Source organism: Mchenga conophoros, linkage group LG10 (genome assembly GCF_057382185.1).
Source record: "Mchenga conophoros isolate Kocher_MC1m ecotype Shallow Benthic linkage group LG10, M_conophoros_male_GT1.1, whole genome shotgun sequence".
Taxonomy (NCBI): Eukaryota; Metazoa; Chordata; class Actinopteri; order Cichliformes; family Cichlidae; genus Mchenga; species Mchenga conophoros.
Genome location: NC_140535.1, coordinates 6901372 through 6922101, shown reverse-complemented (window position 1 = coordinate 6922101; position 20730 = coordinate 6901372). Strand labels below are relative to the sequence as shown.

The following is a 20730-nucleotide window of genomic DNA, read 5'->3' as shown; positions in this document are numbered from 1 at the left end:
ATTTATTATAGTGTAGCATAATAAAATATTGGCCTGTTTTGTAAATTAACGCTATTCCTCACTAGATCCTACAAAGATGGGGGGCCTGAGCATGTTGCTGCTAGCTGGGGAACATGCCCTCACAAACCGAGAGGTAGGTCACTTGATAAGCCACAGATACTGTTAGGTCCATAACTTGTTGGACAGCGACATACTTTTTGCAGTTTTGCCTCTGTCCACCACCACAGTGGATTTGAAATCAAACAATCAATGTAAGTGCTTTTCAATTCAAGAAATTGTTCGAGTGTTTGGCCTTAACTCTTCAGAAAACAGACAGTTTATAATTAGTCCCCCATTTTCAGAGACTTGAAATTACTTGGGCAAACTAGCATAATTTTAAATATAAGGATTGTTTTTAATCCTTTGTAGTCAACGAAGCCCAGAATCCATGGATATCACCAAATGCTGTATTTCAACCCTTGAGATGCCCTTCCAGGCCTTTACTACAGTCGTCTACATTTCCTGCTTGCTTGTGGTTCTTTCTGCCTTCAGCACGTGGAAAAACATGCTCTAATCTAATTACTTGACTGACTTGGAGATTGAAAAATATTCAATTTTTTTCCTTAAGAAACCCTTGGGTTACTTTTGTAGTATGCTTTGGGTCATTATTCATTTGCCTTGTAAAGCACTGTCCAATCCGTTTTTGGAAGACAGCAGAGAGTTGCCCTAAGGAATTCATCCTGCTTCATCTTTCAGCAATCACATAATCAAGAAGTACTAGTGACGTGATTTTACAGCAGGGGTGGGGAGCTCCAGGCCTCAAGGACCGGTGTCCTGTAGGTTTTAGATGTCACCCTGGATCAACATGCCTGAATCAAACGATTAGTTCATTACCAGGCCTCTGGAGAACTTCAAGACATGTTGAGGAGGTAATTTAGCCATTTAAATCAACTGTGTTGGATCAAGGACACGTCTAAAACCTGCAGGACACCGGCCCTTACGGCCTGGAGTCCCCCCACCCATGTTTTACAGCCATACATGCACGTACCATAACTATTGCCACCACCATATTTGACAAATGATTTGGTATGTTGTGGTTTGGATCATGAGCTGGTTCTCTTTCTCTGTAGCCTTCCTGTTCTTGGCAATAACCAGTGGTTTGCCCCACTGTATTTATAATCATCACGGCGTCTCTTGGTTGTAGATTTTGACAATGATCACTCATTAAATGTTCTTGATTTGGCTAGATGTTATGAAGCTTTTTGGGGGTTTTTTTGTTTTGCTTTTGTTTCTGTTTTTTTTTTTTAACCAAGGAAAGAATTCTGCAATCATCCACTTTGTTTTCCGTAGTCTTTCAGACCTTGTTGTGTTGCTGACAGTGCATTCATTCTTTTTAAGTATGTACCAGATTGTTGATTTTGGATACTCCTTAAGCTTTTTCACTCTCTTTTTCACTGTCTATTTTGCTTCTTCAAGCTAGTGATGGCCTCCTTCACTTGCACTGACATATATTTGCGGTTCATATTTAAAAGTAGGGTAAAAAGCTCTAGAATATAAATTTAGCAGCCTAAATGAGCTTCAAATATTATATCTGCTTCATTTGTCATAAAATAACAAGGGAACAGCCCTCACTTGGCTATGAAACTGCTTGCCAGACAGTTGTCCAATTATTTCCAAGCTTCTGAGAATGTGGGCCTATTAAAAAATGACTAGAATTTGTAAACGGTTAATGCAAACTTTTTTAAAAGTTTAAAACTGAATTAGAACTGGAAATCTGCACTTCATCACATTTTCATTGTTTGGTTTAAATTTCACTGTGTGGTGTACAGCAAAACAACAAATAATGTCTTTCTCCAACAAATTATTGCCTTAATGCTGTGCTCCATTTACCAAAAGTCAAATGTCATAGCTGGCAGTGATGTCACTTCCAAGTTAAATGCGTTCCATTAGGAAAAGCAATAAAAGAGGATATCTTTGCTTTAAGCAAGGCAGAGACATTCATTTATCATTAGCAATAAAGCCCAAAGCCAGCCCAAAAACACTGCTTCAGCATTTTCATGGATAGGGTTGTCACAAATACACAACAGTAGTCATACAGATTTAAAAACGTTTCAGTTTTACGACTGATAATGTGAAGTGAGTGATGATGGGGGTTTTTCTTCCTTTCTTCCTTTTCTTTAAGTCAAATTTGAATTGAGGGGGCTTTGCACTCCGAAATGGAAGCTGAGATTTCTGACTTCCCACTTGAAATGTGAAGCAGTATAATTTTAGGTGCACTGTGATAATGCACAAGTTCTCCAGTAGAGGGCCTTCAATACTAATATTTTTTTCATTACCCCAAAGCCATAAAAGGCTGATGAGGTGTTGTTGTCACCCAGCATTGACACCTGGGATGTTGATACAAGTCGAGTACGAGGAATGGTATGATTTTCAAATTGTTACCATGTACCATGTATATCCGATTGAAAATCATACCATTCCTTGTTGTATTGACAACCTAGGTGTCCATGCTGCGTGTGTGTGTGTATATTTGAAAGCACCTGACCCAGTCAGTGAAGGAAACCATTTACTGAATTTAATTTAAATATCTAGTTAATATTATTTGCTTTGCTGATTTATATTATTAATAGAAAAGGAAGTCAACAAATAGTAATGTACATACTAATATAGATTAAGTTGCATGTGGCGAATAAACTTTGTACTTGAACTTGAACTAAGTTGCATAGCAGTTTATACATTAGTCAAAAAATAAAACTTACTTTACCAACTCGGGTACTGGCATATTAGTGTTGCTCACATATAATTGCATCATTGATTAGTTTTAAATTTATCTGATTAAAACGACAACTGTCTCGGGTTTGAGTTTTCGAAAAGTCATTTAATGCTGATGTGTTATTTAGTTTTATGTGTTTTTTACCCTCTTTATTTGATGCACAGATGTTTTCTGGGACAATACCAAACAGAGTGCCTGACATTTCTGAAAACAGGGTCCAGTCAGCCCTTTCACCAGTGGCTGAGGTAGGCTGAAATTTTAGTTCATGAAAGAGGTACCTATCATCATAACTAAGTCATTAGATGTGGGAGGAGTTACTCCAAAACACAAGAAAGTGCTCTGCATGGCCTAGAACTCAAAACCAGCCAGCAATACCACTGATTAATCACACAACTGAAAAATTTTAGGTCATCATTTTTCCAGAGATTACGATAATGTGAAAAAAATGAAAACATGTAGCACTTTTATTTTGCAGTGCTTCTTGTGTCATGGCAGGAGTCCTGACAGTGTTGCCACATGTCAATTCATCAAACGCATTTGGCTTTTTGAGAAATTGCCCCCAGTATTTACATAATTAATTACTTGTGATTAATTCCAAAAAACAAATGTATGTTTTTTTTATTGCCCTAGACTCAAAGTCTGGACACAGATTACATGCTTTGGTCTCATGCTTATGCTTGAAAACCCTTCAATGTAGCTGAATTAACCTCCAAAGACCCGAACTCTTTCATGGCATGCCTTTTTAATTTCTCTTTGCTATTTGGGCTTTATACTGTTGATAGAACACTATAAAGTCACAATTGAATAATGATGTGCAAAACTCTTTATTTGGTGTCTGAACACAGCTGAATTTTTCCTGAGTATAAAAACAAAATGAGAAACAACAATTGTGCCCCTTTGAGCAATATGGCTCATTTGAAAGCAATTTGAAAGAGCAAAATGTAGTATTGTGGTCTAGACAACCCAAAATGTGATGTGCCCATATGTGGGTGCCAGGCCCTACGACATTAAAACAATTCTGCAAAGAAGAGTAAACCAAACTGGTGATAACTGAGCATTCTCACCAGCAATGCTTGTTATTTCGAATGCTCTAGGTTTACTGTCAACACAGTTGTATTTGTTATTCGTAGTTGTTGTTGCTGAATATTAATGGTATCAGCAGAAAGCTGAACTGTGTGATCACACTTGTTACTGTGTGTTCACAGTCATCGCTGTCTGCAGCACCTGAAGGAAAGTTATGCAGACAGTCTGCTCTCTTCCAGCTTGCTGAGGTAAGAATTTTCATAGTATAATTGAGCAACCAAACTGGACTTCGTTTGAAAACTGAAATACAGATGCAGCCAATTTTAATTGCCGTTCCCAGCTGACTGACAGAAAACTCTCAGTCAGTTCCTATCCAGTTATCAATTGCTAGGAATCTCTCCTTCTCCTGTGATGTTTCTGCTTCTGAATAGGAACACCTCTATTATTCATTTGCTGTGTTACCAAGAGGTGGCAGTTTCTTCACAAAAACCTTGACTTGTAAAGCTTTAAACTGTCTTGATAGCTTTCATGCTAAAATATTTCGACCTACACTTATTAAAAATTACATTTTACTAATATAAAATAGATGACTTGAATTTTTTAAGACATTAAGATTTATTAAGAGTAAACGATGCACTGCAAAACAACAAAACCATTCGCAGTAAATATCCTTCCATCCATTTCAATCTAATCAATAATTAGATAACATTTAATAGAAAGTTAAATAAAGAAAAAATATTTTTGCACACAAATATCCTTGTGCTATAGATTCAAAAGCAAATGTAGTTTGTGTTTTTGACTGGTAGAATTTAATTTTTCATTTATTGTTTCCTATGTTGTATCTGTTCAGATTTCTTTTTGAACAGGTACAACAGGAAGTGTGATCTACATATCCATCTACATCCATTTTCATATTATTTCCCTGTGTGTGTGTGTGTGTGTGTGTGTGTGTGTGTGTGTGTGTGTGTGTGTGTGTGTGTTAGGGGTGGGCTATGAGGTGCCGTAAGGGACATTATTACTGAAACGCTCTCACACACACAACTGAAACGCTCTCACACACACTACTGAAATTTTAGCTCTCACACACACTACTGAAACGCTCTCACACACACTACTGAAACGCTCTCACACACACTACTGAAATTTTAGCTCTCACACACACAACTGAAACGCTCTCACACACACTACTGAAACGCTCTCACACACACTACTGAAACGCTCTCACACACACTACTGAAATTTTAGCTCTCACACACACTACTGAAACGCTCTCACACACACTACTGAAACGCTCTCACACACACTACTGAAATTTTAGCTCTCACACACACAACTGAAACGCTCTCACACACACTACTGAAACGCTCTCACACACACTACTGAAACGCTCTCACACACACTACTGAAATTTTAGCTCTCACACACACTACTGAAACGCTCTCACACACACTACTGAAACGCTCTCACACACACTACTGAAACGCTCTCACACACACAACTGAAATTTTAGCTCTCACACACACAACTGAAACGCTCTCACACACACAACTGAAACGCTCTCACACACACTACTGAAATTTTAGCTCTCACACACACTACTGAAATGCTCTCACACACACTACTGAAAAACCAAGGCATTTCAGTTGAACAGGAAGGCATTTCAGTTAAACAGGAAGGCATTTCAGTTGAACAGGAAGGCATTTCAGTTAAACAGGAAGGTGTTTCAGTTGAACAGGAAGGCATTTCAGTTGAACAGGAAGGTGTTTCAGTTGAACAGGAAGGCGTTTCAGTTGAACAGGAAGGCGTTTCAGTTGAACAGGAAGTTAATTCTTGACAAGGAAACTGAAGGAAAAAGTGTTAGATTTCAAACAAACCACTACACAGATGTCTACTCAGCAACCTGTTAGTTAGGGGTGGGTTTTTATAATCGATTTATTGATTAAAATCGATTCTGGCTTGGATAACGTGAAATTGATTCATTAAAATCCTGAATCGATTTTTTAATATAAATTTATTTTACCCGAAATGCCAGAATCTCTGGTGAAACCTCACAAAATTTCAACAACCACCAAACAGCTAAGACAGTAAATGAGAGCAGGTACACGGCTTCTGCACAAAGACGTAAACACACAGCGCGGACCCGCGGATCAGAATCAGTGAGATGTCGCCTTTCTCACCCGACAGCACGGACACGGTCGGGGCTGAAAGCCGACAGCTCGCTGACTCTGATCTGTCGGCATGTCCGCGCTTTGTTTTCACGCCGTTTTTGCGCCAATTCTAAAGCTGTTAGTTTGATCTCTCTCCAAAGAATATTGACTGAACCAGCAGCAAAAGAAGATCCAAACTGCGCTTCACATAAACATCGTCATGAATTCCCTCACTGTTTTGCTTCCACCACGATAAAATCGCACGTCATGCACAGCCCTCTCTCTCTCTTTCTCTCTCTCTGTACTTCAAGAACAGTTTCCCGTCTAAAAATCTGTTTTCTGTATTATTCGCTTGCTTGTTATGCACAAGTCTACTGTTGTTTACAGCGCAGTCGGCCGCTGTTTTTTTTTTTTTTTTTCATTTTACATACTTCCGAAAAGAAAACCTAATTTCTGCCGTTCAATACTGAATAAATTTAAACTTTTTAAAATTATGCAAAATGCAAAACGTTAGCCGTGTCTCTAATAAAACCGCTGTAACGTCAGAGGTAACGTTCATATGTTAATGGTTTTCTTTCGTTTTTGATGTACTGCAGAATATTTTTTATAAAATCCCAGGCCAGGAAAACCACCTTCATGTTTTTATGTGCTTTATCTTCAGCTACTTTGACACAAAGGCATCTGCTGTGATGCTCACACCTTTGATAAAGTCTTGCGTGTGTCAGCTTCCTTTTTTTAAATACAAAAATATGTAAATGTACTGATCTGAATTATAATATTTCTGACTGTCAAAATTCCCCATAATCAAATCGAATTGAATTGAATCAAATCGTGGAACAAATCGATTCTGGACCTTAGTGAGACAGCTGCATTACTTAACAATATATTAGCCTCAGCATAAGTCAAAATTTAGAATAGCGGGAGACGTGCATTATCCTGGTTATTTTTTTGGCATATGTGCTTTTTGTCTTTTTTTAGCAAAGAAAAATATCTTAAAATCATCAATAAAACCAGGGAGAGAAGGCTTAGCGTTCCTCCATTTAGCACAATGGATATGATATTTACTCAAAAGTATTGTTAAGATATTCATTGTGTGTACTCATGTTGTACAGTGTTTAACTGCATTATGGTTACTGTGGTTTAACAGAGACAGTATTTTAGTTGCCACCACAAGGAGGCACTGTTTCATTGTAAGAGCACGGATGCCCCTAAGATGCCCCTAAGATCACGCCCCTAAGAAAAAAAAAAAGTATACCACAACGAAAATGGCACCCATGAGAAAAGTTTTGCCGCATGTTGATGAGGAATAAAGTTCCCAAAAATATTAAGGACATTTTTGCCTCCGTCGTCATTTTCCTTCGAGTTGATCGCTGTCGATGCTGCAATACTCAACAAGTATGATGATGTTAATAATGTCTGAGACATCCAATGCTAGATGATCCATATAAAAAAAATTATGATGTAATTCAAACAGTGGCACATCATTAATATTTAGGGAAATCCAATTTTTTAAGTTGCACCAAATACATTGTGTGATAGGCCATAGGAAAAAAAAAAGATGTTCTAGGGTTTCATTTTCATCAGTACAAAAAGAACACTGATCCACCTCAAAGCCAAATCTCTTTTTTTAGAAATTCTGCCACAGTATTAGTTTTGTTTAAAGTGTGTTTCTTTAACTTTAGGTAGAATAGGCTATTTCATAAATTTTTAGTATGCTTTATCCAGTGTATATGAAATAACTAAATTAGAACCATGCCATGTAACCATTCTGTTGTAACTATGAAATATTTTGTCTTTGAAGAAACTACTAACAAATTTCTTATTGCATTTTTATCAAACAGCTGACATTGCCCTAGCAATAAATTTGGGAGCACTGATGAGAAATTATTGTATATCATAAAAATTTTAATCAAATGAAGCAGAGGCAGTGGGACCAGTTCACAAAATTTGTTATATTCTCTTTGAGAACAGTTTAGACAATATTTTTCTGAAAAGTCTGTGTAACTTAGAATGACACCGTTATCATCCAACAAATCTGTTATGAATATAATATTTTTGTTCAAACCAGTCACTCTTGAAAATTGATTTTTGATTAAGTGTTATTACCCTATTATTCCATAAGGTTGAATTATGGGGAGAAGTTGTGGGTAAATCTCATTTTCCCAAAAATGCAACGTCTGTTTTGGAAAGTTTGATATCTTTATGGGGATTTTATTTGCCGCAAAATCACATTTCAAAATAAAGTCTAATCCTGTATACTATTTTATTAAACAAGAATCATGGGATGTGGAGCTAAGTAGAGTCTGGCTGTGACAGACAAGATTTTAACCATTTAATTCTAAGGGTGCCAACCATAAATTCCAATTCTGGAGTTTTGATACCACCTTTATTGTATCCCTTCACAAGCTGAGATCTTTCTATGTAATGGGTTTTATTCCTCCACAAAAATTCGAACACATTTCTATTTATGGTTTTCATGGTATTTATCGTTTTTTTATTTTTTATATTGTTTACGTGGCGCAAAAAAGGTTGGGGACTGCTGTACTAGCAGGTTGCTGAGTAGAAATCCTTGTAGTGTTTTGAAATATACCACTTTTTCCATCAGTTTCCTTGTCAGGAAACAACTTCCTGTTCAGCAGAAATGCCTCTGGTTTCAGTGGTGTGTGTGAGAGCGTTTCAGTAGTGTGTGTGAGAGCGTTTCAGTTGTGTGTGTGAGAGCGTTTCAGTAGTGTGCGTGAGAGCTAAAATTTCAGTGGTGTGTGTGAGAGCGTTTCAGTAGTGTGTGTGAGAGCGTTTCAGTAGTGTGTGTGAGAGCGTTTCAGTAGTGTGTGTGAGAGCGTTTCAGTTGTGTGTGTGAGAGTGTTTCAGTTGTGTGTGTGAGAGCTAAAATTTCAGTAGTGTGTGTGAGAGCGTTTCAGTAGTGTGTGTGAGAGCGTTTCAGTAGTGTGTGTGAGAGCGTTTCAGTAGTGTGTGTGAGAGCGTTTCAGTTGTGTGTGTGAGAGCTAAAATTTCAGTAGTGTGTGTGAGAGCGTTTCAGTAGTGTGTGTGAGAGCGTTTCAGTAGTGTGTGTGAGAGCATTTCAGTAGTGTGTGTGAGAGCTAAAATTTCAGTAGTGTGTGTGAGAGCGTTTCAGTTGTGTGTGTGAGAGCGTTTCAGTTGTGTGTGTGTGAGAGCGTTTCAGTAATAATGTCCCTTACGGCACCTCATAGTGGGCGATATAAACGATATATGATAGAAACTATATAAATTTGGCCAACGATAGAGATTTTGACTATATCGCTCTATCGCGATAGCGCATGTTGATGATGTCATCAAGCTGCGCCTGTTTTGGTCGAAAGCATCACAGCGGCTAAAACCATTATCATCTGCAAATTATGCCGGGCGACAGTCATAGCAAAGAGATGAAGCACTTTTGAAATATGGGGAAAGCCAAAAACTGCGCTTCCTACACTTCCGTAACATTGATTCATTAATGTTGATTTCTCTTGCAGCTGTTCTACTCCCATGTTGTTGCAGTATATTAATGACTAACCTTGTATTGTGGATGAATAATCTCAGTTGTTCTCCTGACTGAAGTTTGCCCCGTGTATAGCATCCTGCTATGCGATTGCATTTGTCCCTAACCACCAGAATCCCTCACGTTAACTTTTATCGAGTGAAAAAAAAATTGGCGTTCATCCTCCAGCTTCACTGTGCTAATGTTATGCTAACATAGCTGTGTGGTTAGCAATCACGTAGCACAACATTATATACCAGGTAGTCCAACTTCAGTAACCCTGCAAATGTCACTGCTGTTTAGTTGTCTGTCAGTCAGAACATGGTATGAAATGTTTAGGTGTAAACTAGCGAGCTAACTTCCTGTTAACTTCTAACTCCATTAAATTTAATAAATTCTGTTTTCATGGATGCATGGATGTAAAACTTAATTGTTACACCGGATAAAGCAGCAATGCTGATGATTTTATTAAAGATTAAAGAATTTAGACCGTTTTTAACTCTTAGTGTTCGCTTGACTTTGGGACCTGAAGTGGACAGAATTTTGGACCCAGATTACTCCGAGAAGCTCCTCACTACGGCAGCCATAATGCTGTGACAATCCATCAAGCAGTGCAGCTTACCAAAGTTGTACTAAAACATTTTTTAACAGATTTCTGCACTCCCAAATTGGTTCGAGGTCAGTAAGCACAACCAGAATTCATACATAAGGCACAATCTCAATTTTTGAGAAAATTAAAGGATTTTAAGTGTGCTTTATAGTGTGGAAAATACGTTATACATAAGAAAAGGATATATCGTGATATATATCGTTACCGCACATTCTTCAAATTATATCGCGATATGAATTTTAGGCCCTATTGCCCAGCCCTAGTGTGTGTGGGGCAACACACACACACACACACACCACACACACACACACACACACACACACACACACACACATATATTTCCCCACTTGACCCTGTGGGCAGTCAATCCTTCAAGCTCGGGTCCTCTACCAGAGGCCTGGGAGCTTGAGAGTCCTGCACAGTATCTTAGCTGTTCCCAGGACTGCACTCTTCTGGACAGAGATCTCCGCTGTTGTTCCCGGGATCTGCTGGAGCCACTCGCCTAGCTTGGGAGTCACCGCACCTAGTGCTCCGATTACCACTGGGACCACCGTCACCTTCACCCTCCACATCCTCTCGAGCTCTTCTCTGAGCCCTTGGTATTTCTCTAGCTTCTCGTGTTCCTTCTTCCTGATGTTGCTGTCATTCGGAACCGCTACATCGATCACTATGGCCGTCTTCTCATGTTTGTCTACCACCACTATGTCCGGTTGGTTAGCCACCACCATTTTGTCCGTCTGTATCTGGAAGTCCCACAGAATCTTAGCTCGGTCATTCTCCATCACCCTTGGGGGCATCTCCCATTTTGACCTCGGGACTTCCAGGTTATACTCGGCACAGATGTTCCTGTACACTATGCCGGCCACTCGGTTATGGCATTCCATGTATGCCTTGCCTGCTAGCATCTTACACCCTGCTGTTATGTGCTGGATTGTCTCTGGGGCATCTTTACACAGCCTGCACCTGGGGTCTTGCCTGGTGTGATAGACCCCAGCCTCTATGGAGCTTGTAGTCAGAGCTTGTTCCTGTGCTGCCATGATTAGTGCTTCCGTGCTGTCTTTCAGTCCAGCTTTGTCCAGCCACTGGTAGGATTTCTGGATATCAGCCACCTTCTCTATTTGCTGGTGGTACATACCGTGCAGGGGCCCTTTCTTTCCATGATGGTTCCTCGCCTTCCTCCACTTTCTTGGGTTTCTGCTGCCTGAGGTATTCACTGAGCACTCGGTCAATTGGGGCCATCTTCCCAATGTATTCGTGGATGTTCGTTGTCTCATCCTGGACTGTGGTGCTGACACTCACCAGTCCCCGGCCCCCTTCCTTCCGCTTAGCGTACAGCCTTAGGGTGCTGGACTTGGGGTGAAACCCTCCATGCATGGTAAGGAGCTTTCTTGTCTTGATGTCAGTAGCTTCTATCTCCTCCTTTGGCCAGCCTATTACCCCAGCAGGGTACCTGATCACGGGCAGGGCGTAGGTGTTGATAGCCCGGATCTTGTTCTTACCGTTCAGCTGACTCCTCAGGACTTGCCTGACCCTCTGCAGGTACTTGGTGGTTGCAGCTTTCCTAGCGGCCTCTTCATGGTTCCCATTCGCATGCGGGATCCCCAGGTACTTGTAACTGTCCTCCATGTATGTATGTATGTATGTATGTATGTGTATATATATATATATATATATATATATATATATATATATATATATATATATATATATATATATATGTATATATATATATATATATGTGTATATATATATATATATATATATATATATATATATGTATTAGGGGTGCAACGATACACAAAATTCACGGTTCGGTTCGATACTTTGGTGTCACGGTTCGATATTTTTTCGATACAAAAAAAATGTTCATGCCTTTTTAATTTGTCATTTATTAAAATTATAAATATATATTTTAACTCAAAAGTACAGTTTTTAAATTTAAGCCTAACCCTTGTGCGTGTTTTTTATTTTGACAGCGAATGCGCACCTGCGGACCACTTATGTGCAGCCCTGGTTATTTAGCTCGTCATATTGCAGCCACAGAAATTCTTTTGTCCATGAAACCATAAAGCTGCACTTTCTTTTTGCCTTATAGTCTGATTTGTCATAACTTCTCCGTTTTGTGGTAAGCTTTTCTTTGGCTGTCACTTCTTCACCCTGACCTGTCTTATTTGGCTCAGAAGAAATGAAATATATATCCTCCTGCTTTTACACACGCACTCACATAAGCTCAGCGATTCTCTGCGCGATCAACCTCTCACATGTTTAAGCTTGCTGCGGGAGATTTCACTTGTCATGTTTGCATAGGGGCAGCACGGTGGCACAGTGGTTAGCACTGTTGCCTCACAGCAAGAAGGTCCTGAGTTCAATTCCACCATCAGGCCGGGGTCTTTCTGTGTGGAGTTTGCATGTTCTCCCCGTGTTTGCGTGGGTTCTCTCCAGGTACTCCGGCTTCCTCCCACCGTCCAAAGACATGCAGCTTGTAGGGATAGGTTAATTGGATAATCCAAATTGCCACTAGGTGTGAATGTGAGAGTGAATGTGAGTGTGAATGGTTGTCTGTCCCTGTGTGTTGGCCCTGCGACAGACTGGCGACCTGTCCAGGGTGTACCCCGCCCTTCGCCCTATGGCAGCTGGGATGGGCTCCGGCACCCCCCGCGACCCTGAAAAGGATAAGCGGAAGCGAATGGATGGATGGATGGATGTTTGCATAGTAAGCTAACGATTAATAAGACGATGTCAGAGGAATTGGTGCACAAATTTTCATCACTCACAGATCAGTGCTGTCGCTCTCTATACACAGTTCGCGCGATTGCAAAGTGAAAGCAAAAAAACAAGCGCAAATTCAAACGCGATTTCAATATGTCACATATTGACAGTGGCTCACCGATGCCAATGACATAATTACCCAGCTACATTTCTGAAAGAATGCAAAAGCATTGACATATATTTTTCCTACAATAGCCCGACGGGCAGGGAAGAGATAGATTTTGGTAGCCCGACTGAAAAAAATCGCTAGCTCCAGGACGTCGGGCTAGCGATATTGCAAGCCCTGTATTTGATTGAGGAATCACTCATCTTTGGAAAAGAGAGTTTATTACAGAGAAATGTCTCTTTCCAAAATAAAAGCTATACTATCCGCTTCTTCTGGGCTATATTCTCAGCAGCATAAGGAGAATCATGTGCTAACAGCTGTCTAAATGACTCGGCTAAAGTTAGTAGCATGCTTGTTGTTTTGGTCTTTGCACTAGGATGATGTCTGCGTAAATGTGCAGTCATATTCGTTGTGTTCCCACTAGTGATTTCAGGTTGATCTCGTTGAAATGACCTTAACGCCACAACACTGCAAATCTCCGTTAACGAGCTACCGCCGATCGCCCCGTGCATGGGGCTAGACGGCCAACACGTTAACGAGCTAACTGCGCTAACACACTAGCTCCCACCCATGTAATTGAGCATTGCACGGCACATCCAACATACTGTTTTACTTTAGTCCATGACTCGCTTACCTTCAGGGTCATACGTCACATGAAAACCAAAATAATTCCAAACGCCAGATCTGAATGGGGGAGGTCCATGTTGCAAGGAGAGCTTAACTTCTGTCTTGCTAGCTTGCCCTGAACTCTTCCTTCTGACGATGCTGTCTGTGTTGAGCGCTCAGTGGATCTGCGCTCGACAGTGCAGCCTAGGCGGAGTAGTCGAACGCAGATTCACTGAGCGCTCAACACAGACAGCATCGTCAGAAGGAAAGTTGATAAAATAAATTACAAATGTTGTATTGTTCGATACATATGCGTACCGAACCGAAAGCACTGTATCGAACGGTTCAATATCGATACGAATATCGTTGCACCCCTAATATATACACCCCTAGTTTTCCATACTATATATATATATATATATATATATATATATATATATATATTCGTATCGTGTGTGTGTATATATATATATATATATATATATATATATATATATATATACAGGGCTCTAGAGTGCGACCAATTTGGTCGCAAATGCGACCAAATTTTTCAGTGGTGCGACTAAAAATAAATATTTGGTCGCACAGGTGCGACCAACTGTTCCGGTAACAAAAAAAAATCTCTGTAACTCTCCGTGTGGTCAACAACAGACACACATTATGCCCCTATCGTGGACTAAACCAATCAGAGATAGTCAGGGGCGGGACCTCTCTGATTGGCCGTGGTCCAGTTGAAAGTGCAGGTGGAAGAGAGAGGTGAGTAGCTTGAATAAAGCGATATCAATTCATTAACGGATTCCACACAAAGACCTAAACACGGAGCGGACCCAACACATCAGAATCAGCTTCGTCTTTCTCGGCTTTCTCACCCGACGGCCTGAACACGGACACGCTGTCGGAGCTTAGCGATTCTTCGGGTCCGCGCTGTGTTTACGTCTTTTTGCGCTGATTCTGAGCTGCAGGTTTTGCCTCTCTCCAACCAAAATTCACCGAGCCTGCAGCAAAAGAAGCAGCAAACTGCGCTTCACATTTGATCAATGTCGTCATGAATTCCCTCTGACTTTTGCTGTTTTGCTTCCACCACGATAAAAATCACACTTCCTGCACAGCTCTCTCTCTCTCTGTACTTCAGGAACAGTTTCCCGTCTCAAATCTGTTTTCTGCATTATTCATTCGCTTATTACCCACCAGTCTAGCGTTGTTTACAGCGCTTTTTCTTTTTTCACTTAAATGACCTCGGACAAGAAAGCCTAATTTCTGCTGTTCAATACTGAAGGAATTTAAATTTCTTAAAATTATGCAAAATTGCAGAATATTTTTAAGGTTATCTGCTATAAAAAGCCAGACCAGGAAAATCTCCTTCATGTTTTCCTGTGTTTTATTCTCAGTTACTTTCACACAAAGGCATCTGCTGTGATTTTCACAATTCTGATGAAGTCTCATGTGTATCAGTACTGATAAATGATCAGAATTATAATATTTCTGACTGTCTGAGGCTAAATTGAATCAAATCAGGACTTTGAGAACCGGAATTGAATGGATTATAGAAATCAGTGATGATACTCAGCCCTAGTGAGCAGCCTAGGCCTGAGAGAAGTGGATGTACTGTAGCTGTGGGTAATAAGAAAAGATGAAAAGAACTATTGATAACTTTTTTGTTAAGTTAAGGCCTGATCTGTCTGAAATTCATAGCCAGTGCTCTGACACGGTGCCATCAATATTTGAATGCTGAAAAAGCACATTATATGCTGCAGTAAATGCACTGCCCAAGTGTCCCCTCTCCCCACGGCCTTTCAGCAGCAGACAGCAGCAAACAGGTCGTCAGAGGAGGCCAAGATGATGATTAAGTTTTTAACATTTTCTACAATATTGACAAAGCACTTTAAGCACAAGTTTGTTAGTTAATAATTTAGAAATTAATATTGTCTGTATGGACTTCCCCCCCCCAAAGAAAGTGCACATGTAAAACTGCGGTGTTAAGCGATGCGGTTGAAAAATTTGAGTGCGCCTAACTTTTGTGCCGGTACGCCTAACTTTAAAAATTTAGGCGTACCGGTGCGCCCATGTCAAAAAGTTAGTCTAGAGCCCTGATATATATATATATACATATATATATATATATATATATATATATATATATATATATATATATATATATATACATATATTAGTATGGAAAACTAGGATCATATATAAACTAGGATCATATATATGGAAAACTCATATATATATTTGGTGGTCTCAGGATCTCATCTCTGCTTTTCGCAGATGATGTGGTCCTGTTGGCTTCATCAGGAACAGTTGGCAGCAGAGTCTGAAGCAGTGGGAATAAGAATCAGCACCTCCAAATCTGAGGCCATGGTCCTCAGCCGGAAAAGGGTGGAGTGCCCATTTCGGGTAAGGGACGAGACCCTGCCCCAAGTGGACAAGTTTAAGTATCTCAGGGTCTTGTTCAGTACCCGGAATGGGAATAGTGAGCTGAGCGTAAAAGCGAAGCTCCCAATTCAGTGGTTCCCAATTGCGGTTTATTTCACACCTCAGACATTTAGTAAACAATTAAGCAAATACAAGTAAACTGCAATAAATTACAGGTAGTAATAAAATACCCTACTAACTCTTTTACGCTACGTCTACACCTACAGGGTATTTTTGAAAACACAGCTGTTTCTATGCATTTGGGCCTTTCGTCCACACGTAAACGGCGTTTCGACTCACCAAACACGGAGATTTTTTTTCAAAACTCCTTTTTTGCGTTTACGTGTGGACGAGGAATACAGAAAGTGGTCATGTAACATCAAAGGTATGTGCCTTTTTTCATGTCACGCTGTGCGCCACGTTATTGTTTACATGAGATGAATTGCAAATAGAGATAAAATACTGTTACTGTTAATCTTACTATCTTCAGTTTTTACACGCTTACATATACACACGCAGTTACTGTCCCTCCATTTAGAAAGGCAGAGGCGTCACAGTGTAATTATTTTACGTGTAGTTGTTTTTTTCCTGTGTAATAATATTCAACATTGCTATGAATACATTATTCAAAAAATGCCTCTCTGTGCAAAATGGGTTCAAAAACATAAACAACTGTGGGATACTGTTTGTTTGTGATTTGGATGGGGGAATTAATCGTGGCATGATCAGCCTGATATTTGTATCCCACTGTAACTTTATTGTATAAAGAGCAAAATTTCAGGAGTAGTTATTCATTACAAGAAGTGTTTGTGAACTAAAAATCAAGAATGTGGGATTCTGTTTGTCCGTGATTTGGAGAGCCCAGCGCTGCTCCCGACGCAGGGAAAACCAATTCTGCAAGGGAGACCTACATTGGCACTTGTGCAGGTGAAGCCAAAGGGAAGATATGCTTCACCATATTTTCTAGTCTTTGGCTTGGAAGGAAGTTTGTTTGGAAACACATTTGGCGATGCTTCATATCCTGCTTTGCATTTGTGTGGAAGCCCCGTCAAAAACCTGTCCATTACGCTAGCAGTGTCCAAACGTTCGGCCATTCGGGAGGGGCTCAGAGTAGAGCCACTGCTCCTCCGCATCAAAAGGAGCCAGTTGAGGTGGTTCGAGCATCTGACAAGGGAGAATCCTTGTCAGATGGGCGCCCCCTGGGTGAGGTTTTCCGGGCATGTCTCACCGGGAGGAGGCCCCGGGGCAGACCCAGGACACACTGGAGAGATTATATCTCTTGGCTGGCCTGGGAACGCCTTGGTGTTCTCAGGCTTGGTGCAACTGTAAAAAGTTGATAATCAGCATTTATCAGTGCATTTGTTCACTGTTTATTGAAACAGTTAAGTTAGTAAACATTTTACTAATATCTACAAAAGTACTTACCAGAAGCTGCTCTTGAATATTGTTTTTGCTAGTCTCTTTATGAACACTATTAGGATTTTTATATAAAGAAATATGTAAACTTAGCAAACTAAAATGAAAAGAATTTAAAGAAAATTGTACAAATATTTGATCAGTGACAACAGACAACAGATAGACAAGACCCTTTACATTTACACAAAATAATAGCAAAAACCTGAACCATTTGATTAAAAACAACAAATGAGACAGCCTGTCACATATTCCTCTCCTTTCCACTACACAGACTCAAGCTTACTCAGAGAACTTGTGATATTATCTAGATGAACTATTGCAGTCTGAACCCACAGTGAGTTGACTTCACAACTGTGCTTCACTGAGTGGCTATCTGGCAGCAACATAAGCACATTTTATATTTACTGACATTTTATAAAATGAAGTTTATTCAGCTGGCTAAGAAACACATTTTCCTTTTTCTTGGAAATGATGTGTGCTCTTTGTGATGATTTTCTTTTTTTATCGTAAAAGTTATGCGACTGAGGTCTATATCTTTCAGAACTTGTCTTTGATTGATTTCTTTAGCACTTTAGCAATCCAGTGACAGTTGTTAGTATTTCCGCTGCTTCCCAGCAAACAATAAATGGTGATAATTAATTTGTCAAAACTTATTTCCTGAATTATAAATACATAATGGTTTAAAAGAATGCCTATGTTGCTGCCATGGGGCAACTCGATTTAATGCAGTAACCTGAACTGTCCATCAAAGTGATTGACACATTAGGAGTTCACATTAGGAGCCTCGCTTTCTTTGGGCTTTGCCTCCAAGCAGTCAAAAGTCAGTTGATTAGAGCAAGCAGTATTTCTCTCAAAGAGCAAACCACAAGAGCGTGAAACTATAGCAGCACATGCACATGGCTGCTGAATTCTACCTGCACAGGCTGTTGAATTTATGCACGTTTTGCAATGAATACCTCGTCCATGAAATGGACACAGAAGACAACACAGCATCCGTACTGCTACCATCAGCATTTTACTGCAGATGTCATGACATCTTAGTTTTCTTAACAAAAAGAGGCGACTTTCCCCATTTTGTATAGTTAGACACCAGTCTAAGTTGTTATCTAGGTGTAAACCTAATATTTTGTTACTACCTCTACATCCACCCCATTAACATGCTGGGGAGGGGGCCTGAAACTTGGTAAATCTACTATTATTTACATTTCATTTGTCTTTAGAGATGTTCAGTATGAGGTAGTTTTTGTGACTGAATGTTGAATTAAGAAGAACAATTATTTGAGGGCTTTTATTTTGAAATTAAAAATCAGACCGATATGATACTGACTGAATACCACTATGAGCATGTACAGTGGCTTGCAAAAGTATTCTGTTCCCTTGAACTCTTCCACATTTTGTCACATTACAGCCACAAACATGAATCAATTTTATTGGAATTCCACGTGAAAGACCAATACAAAGTGGTGTACACGTGAGAAGTGGAACGATCATACATGATTCCAAACATTTTTTTACAAATAAATAACTGCAAAGTGGGGTGTGCGTAATTATTCAGCCCCCTGAATACCACCTTTTGCTGCAATTACAGCTGCCAGTCTTTTAGGGTATGTCTCTACCAGCTTTGCACATCTAGAGACTGAAATCCTTGCCCATTCTTCTTTGTAAAACAGCTCCAGCTCAGACAGATTAGATGGACAGCGTTTGTGAACGGCAGTTTTCAGATCTTGCCACAGATTCTCGATCGGATTTAGATCTGGACTTTGACTGGGCCATTCTAACACATGGATATGTTTTGTTTTAAACCATTCCATTGTTGCCCTGGCTTTATGTTTAGGGTCGTTGTCCTGCTGGAAGGTGAACCTCCGCCCCAGTCTCAAGTCTTTTGCAAACTCCAAGAGGTTTTCTTCCGAGATTGCCCTGTATTTGGCTCCATCCATCTTCCCATCAACTCTGACCAGCTTCCCTGTCCCTGCTGAAGAGAAGCACCCCCAGAGCATGATGCTGCCACCACCATATTTGACAGTGGGGATGGTGTGTTCAGAGTAGAGATGGCACGATACCACTTTTTTATGTCCGATACCGATACCGATATCATAAATTTGGATATCTGCCGATACCGATATGAATCCGATATAATGTTTTTTAATCAACAAAACTGTTTTTTTTTAAATATCTTGCTGCATTTTGTATAAGTTCATACTCAAGTTTAAAACAACAACTACACTAAAGCTATTCTGTTATACCTGTATGCAAAAAAAAAAAATTTCATAGTTCAGCAATACTGATCAATCTAATAAACTTAAACCTACACCATCCTCCCTATTCTGGTATTTTAAAGAGTACTTAGCGTAAATATTAAGCAACCTAACTAATAGGGTTCCAACTCCCAGCAACAACAAAAATAAATAAATAAAAAATAGGGAACCACCCCTCACGCTCCACCTCATGATGCTTAATCAACGTAATCAACCTTAATTTGATGCAGTGTGAAAAAAAAAAAATGCACAGAAATCAATTATTTTTCAAGAAATATTAAATAGATTCAACATCTTTCTTCAACAAAATTGCAGACTGCACAGATGGTACCTTCCCAAAGGAAAAAGTACTATAGCTTACTAGGGTATATATATTAGACTTAATAGTCACTATATACAGTAATTGACTTCTATTCATTTTACATCAAATTAAAACTTTGGGTGTAAGATTCGGATAATTATTTATTAAAAGCTAGACATTTTAAATGAGAATAAGAAAGAAAAGTATGTCTTTGTGCCCCCTTTTCCCTGTTAATGCCCTATCGGCCCCCCTGGCTAAACTTTGCTAGATCCGCCCCTGCACAGTTACCAGCCGTCAGCTACGTAGAAAGAGATCCTCGAGTAGAAAGTAATAATAAATAAATTCTAACAACAGCTGATCAAGCTTAAACGTGCTGCTGTTGTTCAGCCGATGGTTTCCTCTTTCTGGTGCAAAGTGGGCCAAAAACAAACCAGAGAGACGGACTCGCGACAGAAAAGCCGATCAGCTGATCATTAAGCAGTTTCATGATTGAAGTAGCAGCCAGAAGAGGCAGTCGCTCCATATATCGTTTGGTAAGCTTAACGCAGGAATGCTTTACAAACATTCAGAGATGGACTTACAAACTTGCTTTACTTCTCTCGGGGATAACTTTGTCAGAGATGAAATGCCGGGTTGCTAGCGAAGCTCCACATGCTATCCAGACCACCGACAGGTCCCGCATGCCACAGCCGCTCTATCACGTGATGCATACTGCTCCGACGTGCTAACGTTCTGAGGTGAGTTACGGCGTGTTGCAAGTTTTGTGAGGTGCTTTCGTGATATTTAATGGATCGGATTACATTTTTTATTTTTCTCCGATATCCGATCCAGTAA

At 39.8% G+C, this 20730-nt stretch overlaps 1 protein-coding gene across 6 annotated transcripts in view; it reads left to right on the top strand.

Annotated features, from left to right (window-relative positions):
• The window catches only part of bbx (BBX high mobility group box domain containing), a 47984-nt gene that overhangs the window by 14943 nt on the left and 12311 nt on the right, over positions 1–20730 (top strand). For 5 of the 6 annotated variants that reach the window (XM_085288318.1, XM_085288319.1, XM_085288321.1 and 2 more), the window contains 3 exons: positions 66–133; positions 2917–2997; positions 3958–4023. In XM_085288318.1, the coding sequence (XP_085144444.1) occupies positions 66–133; positions 2917–2997; positions 3958–4023 (215 nt within the window). The remainder of the gene's footprint in view (positions 1–65; positions 134–2916; positions 2998–3957; positions 4024–20730) is intronic. The other variant, XM_085288322.1, reaches the window with a different exon arrangement.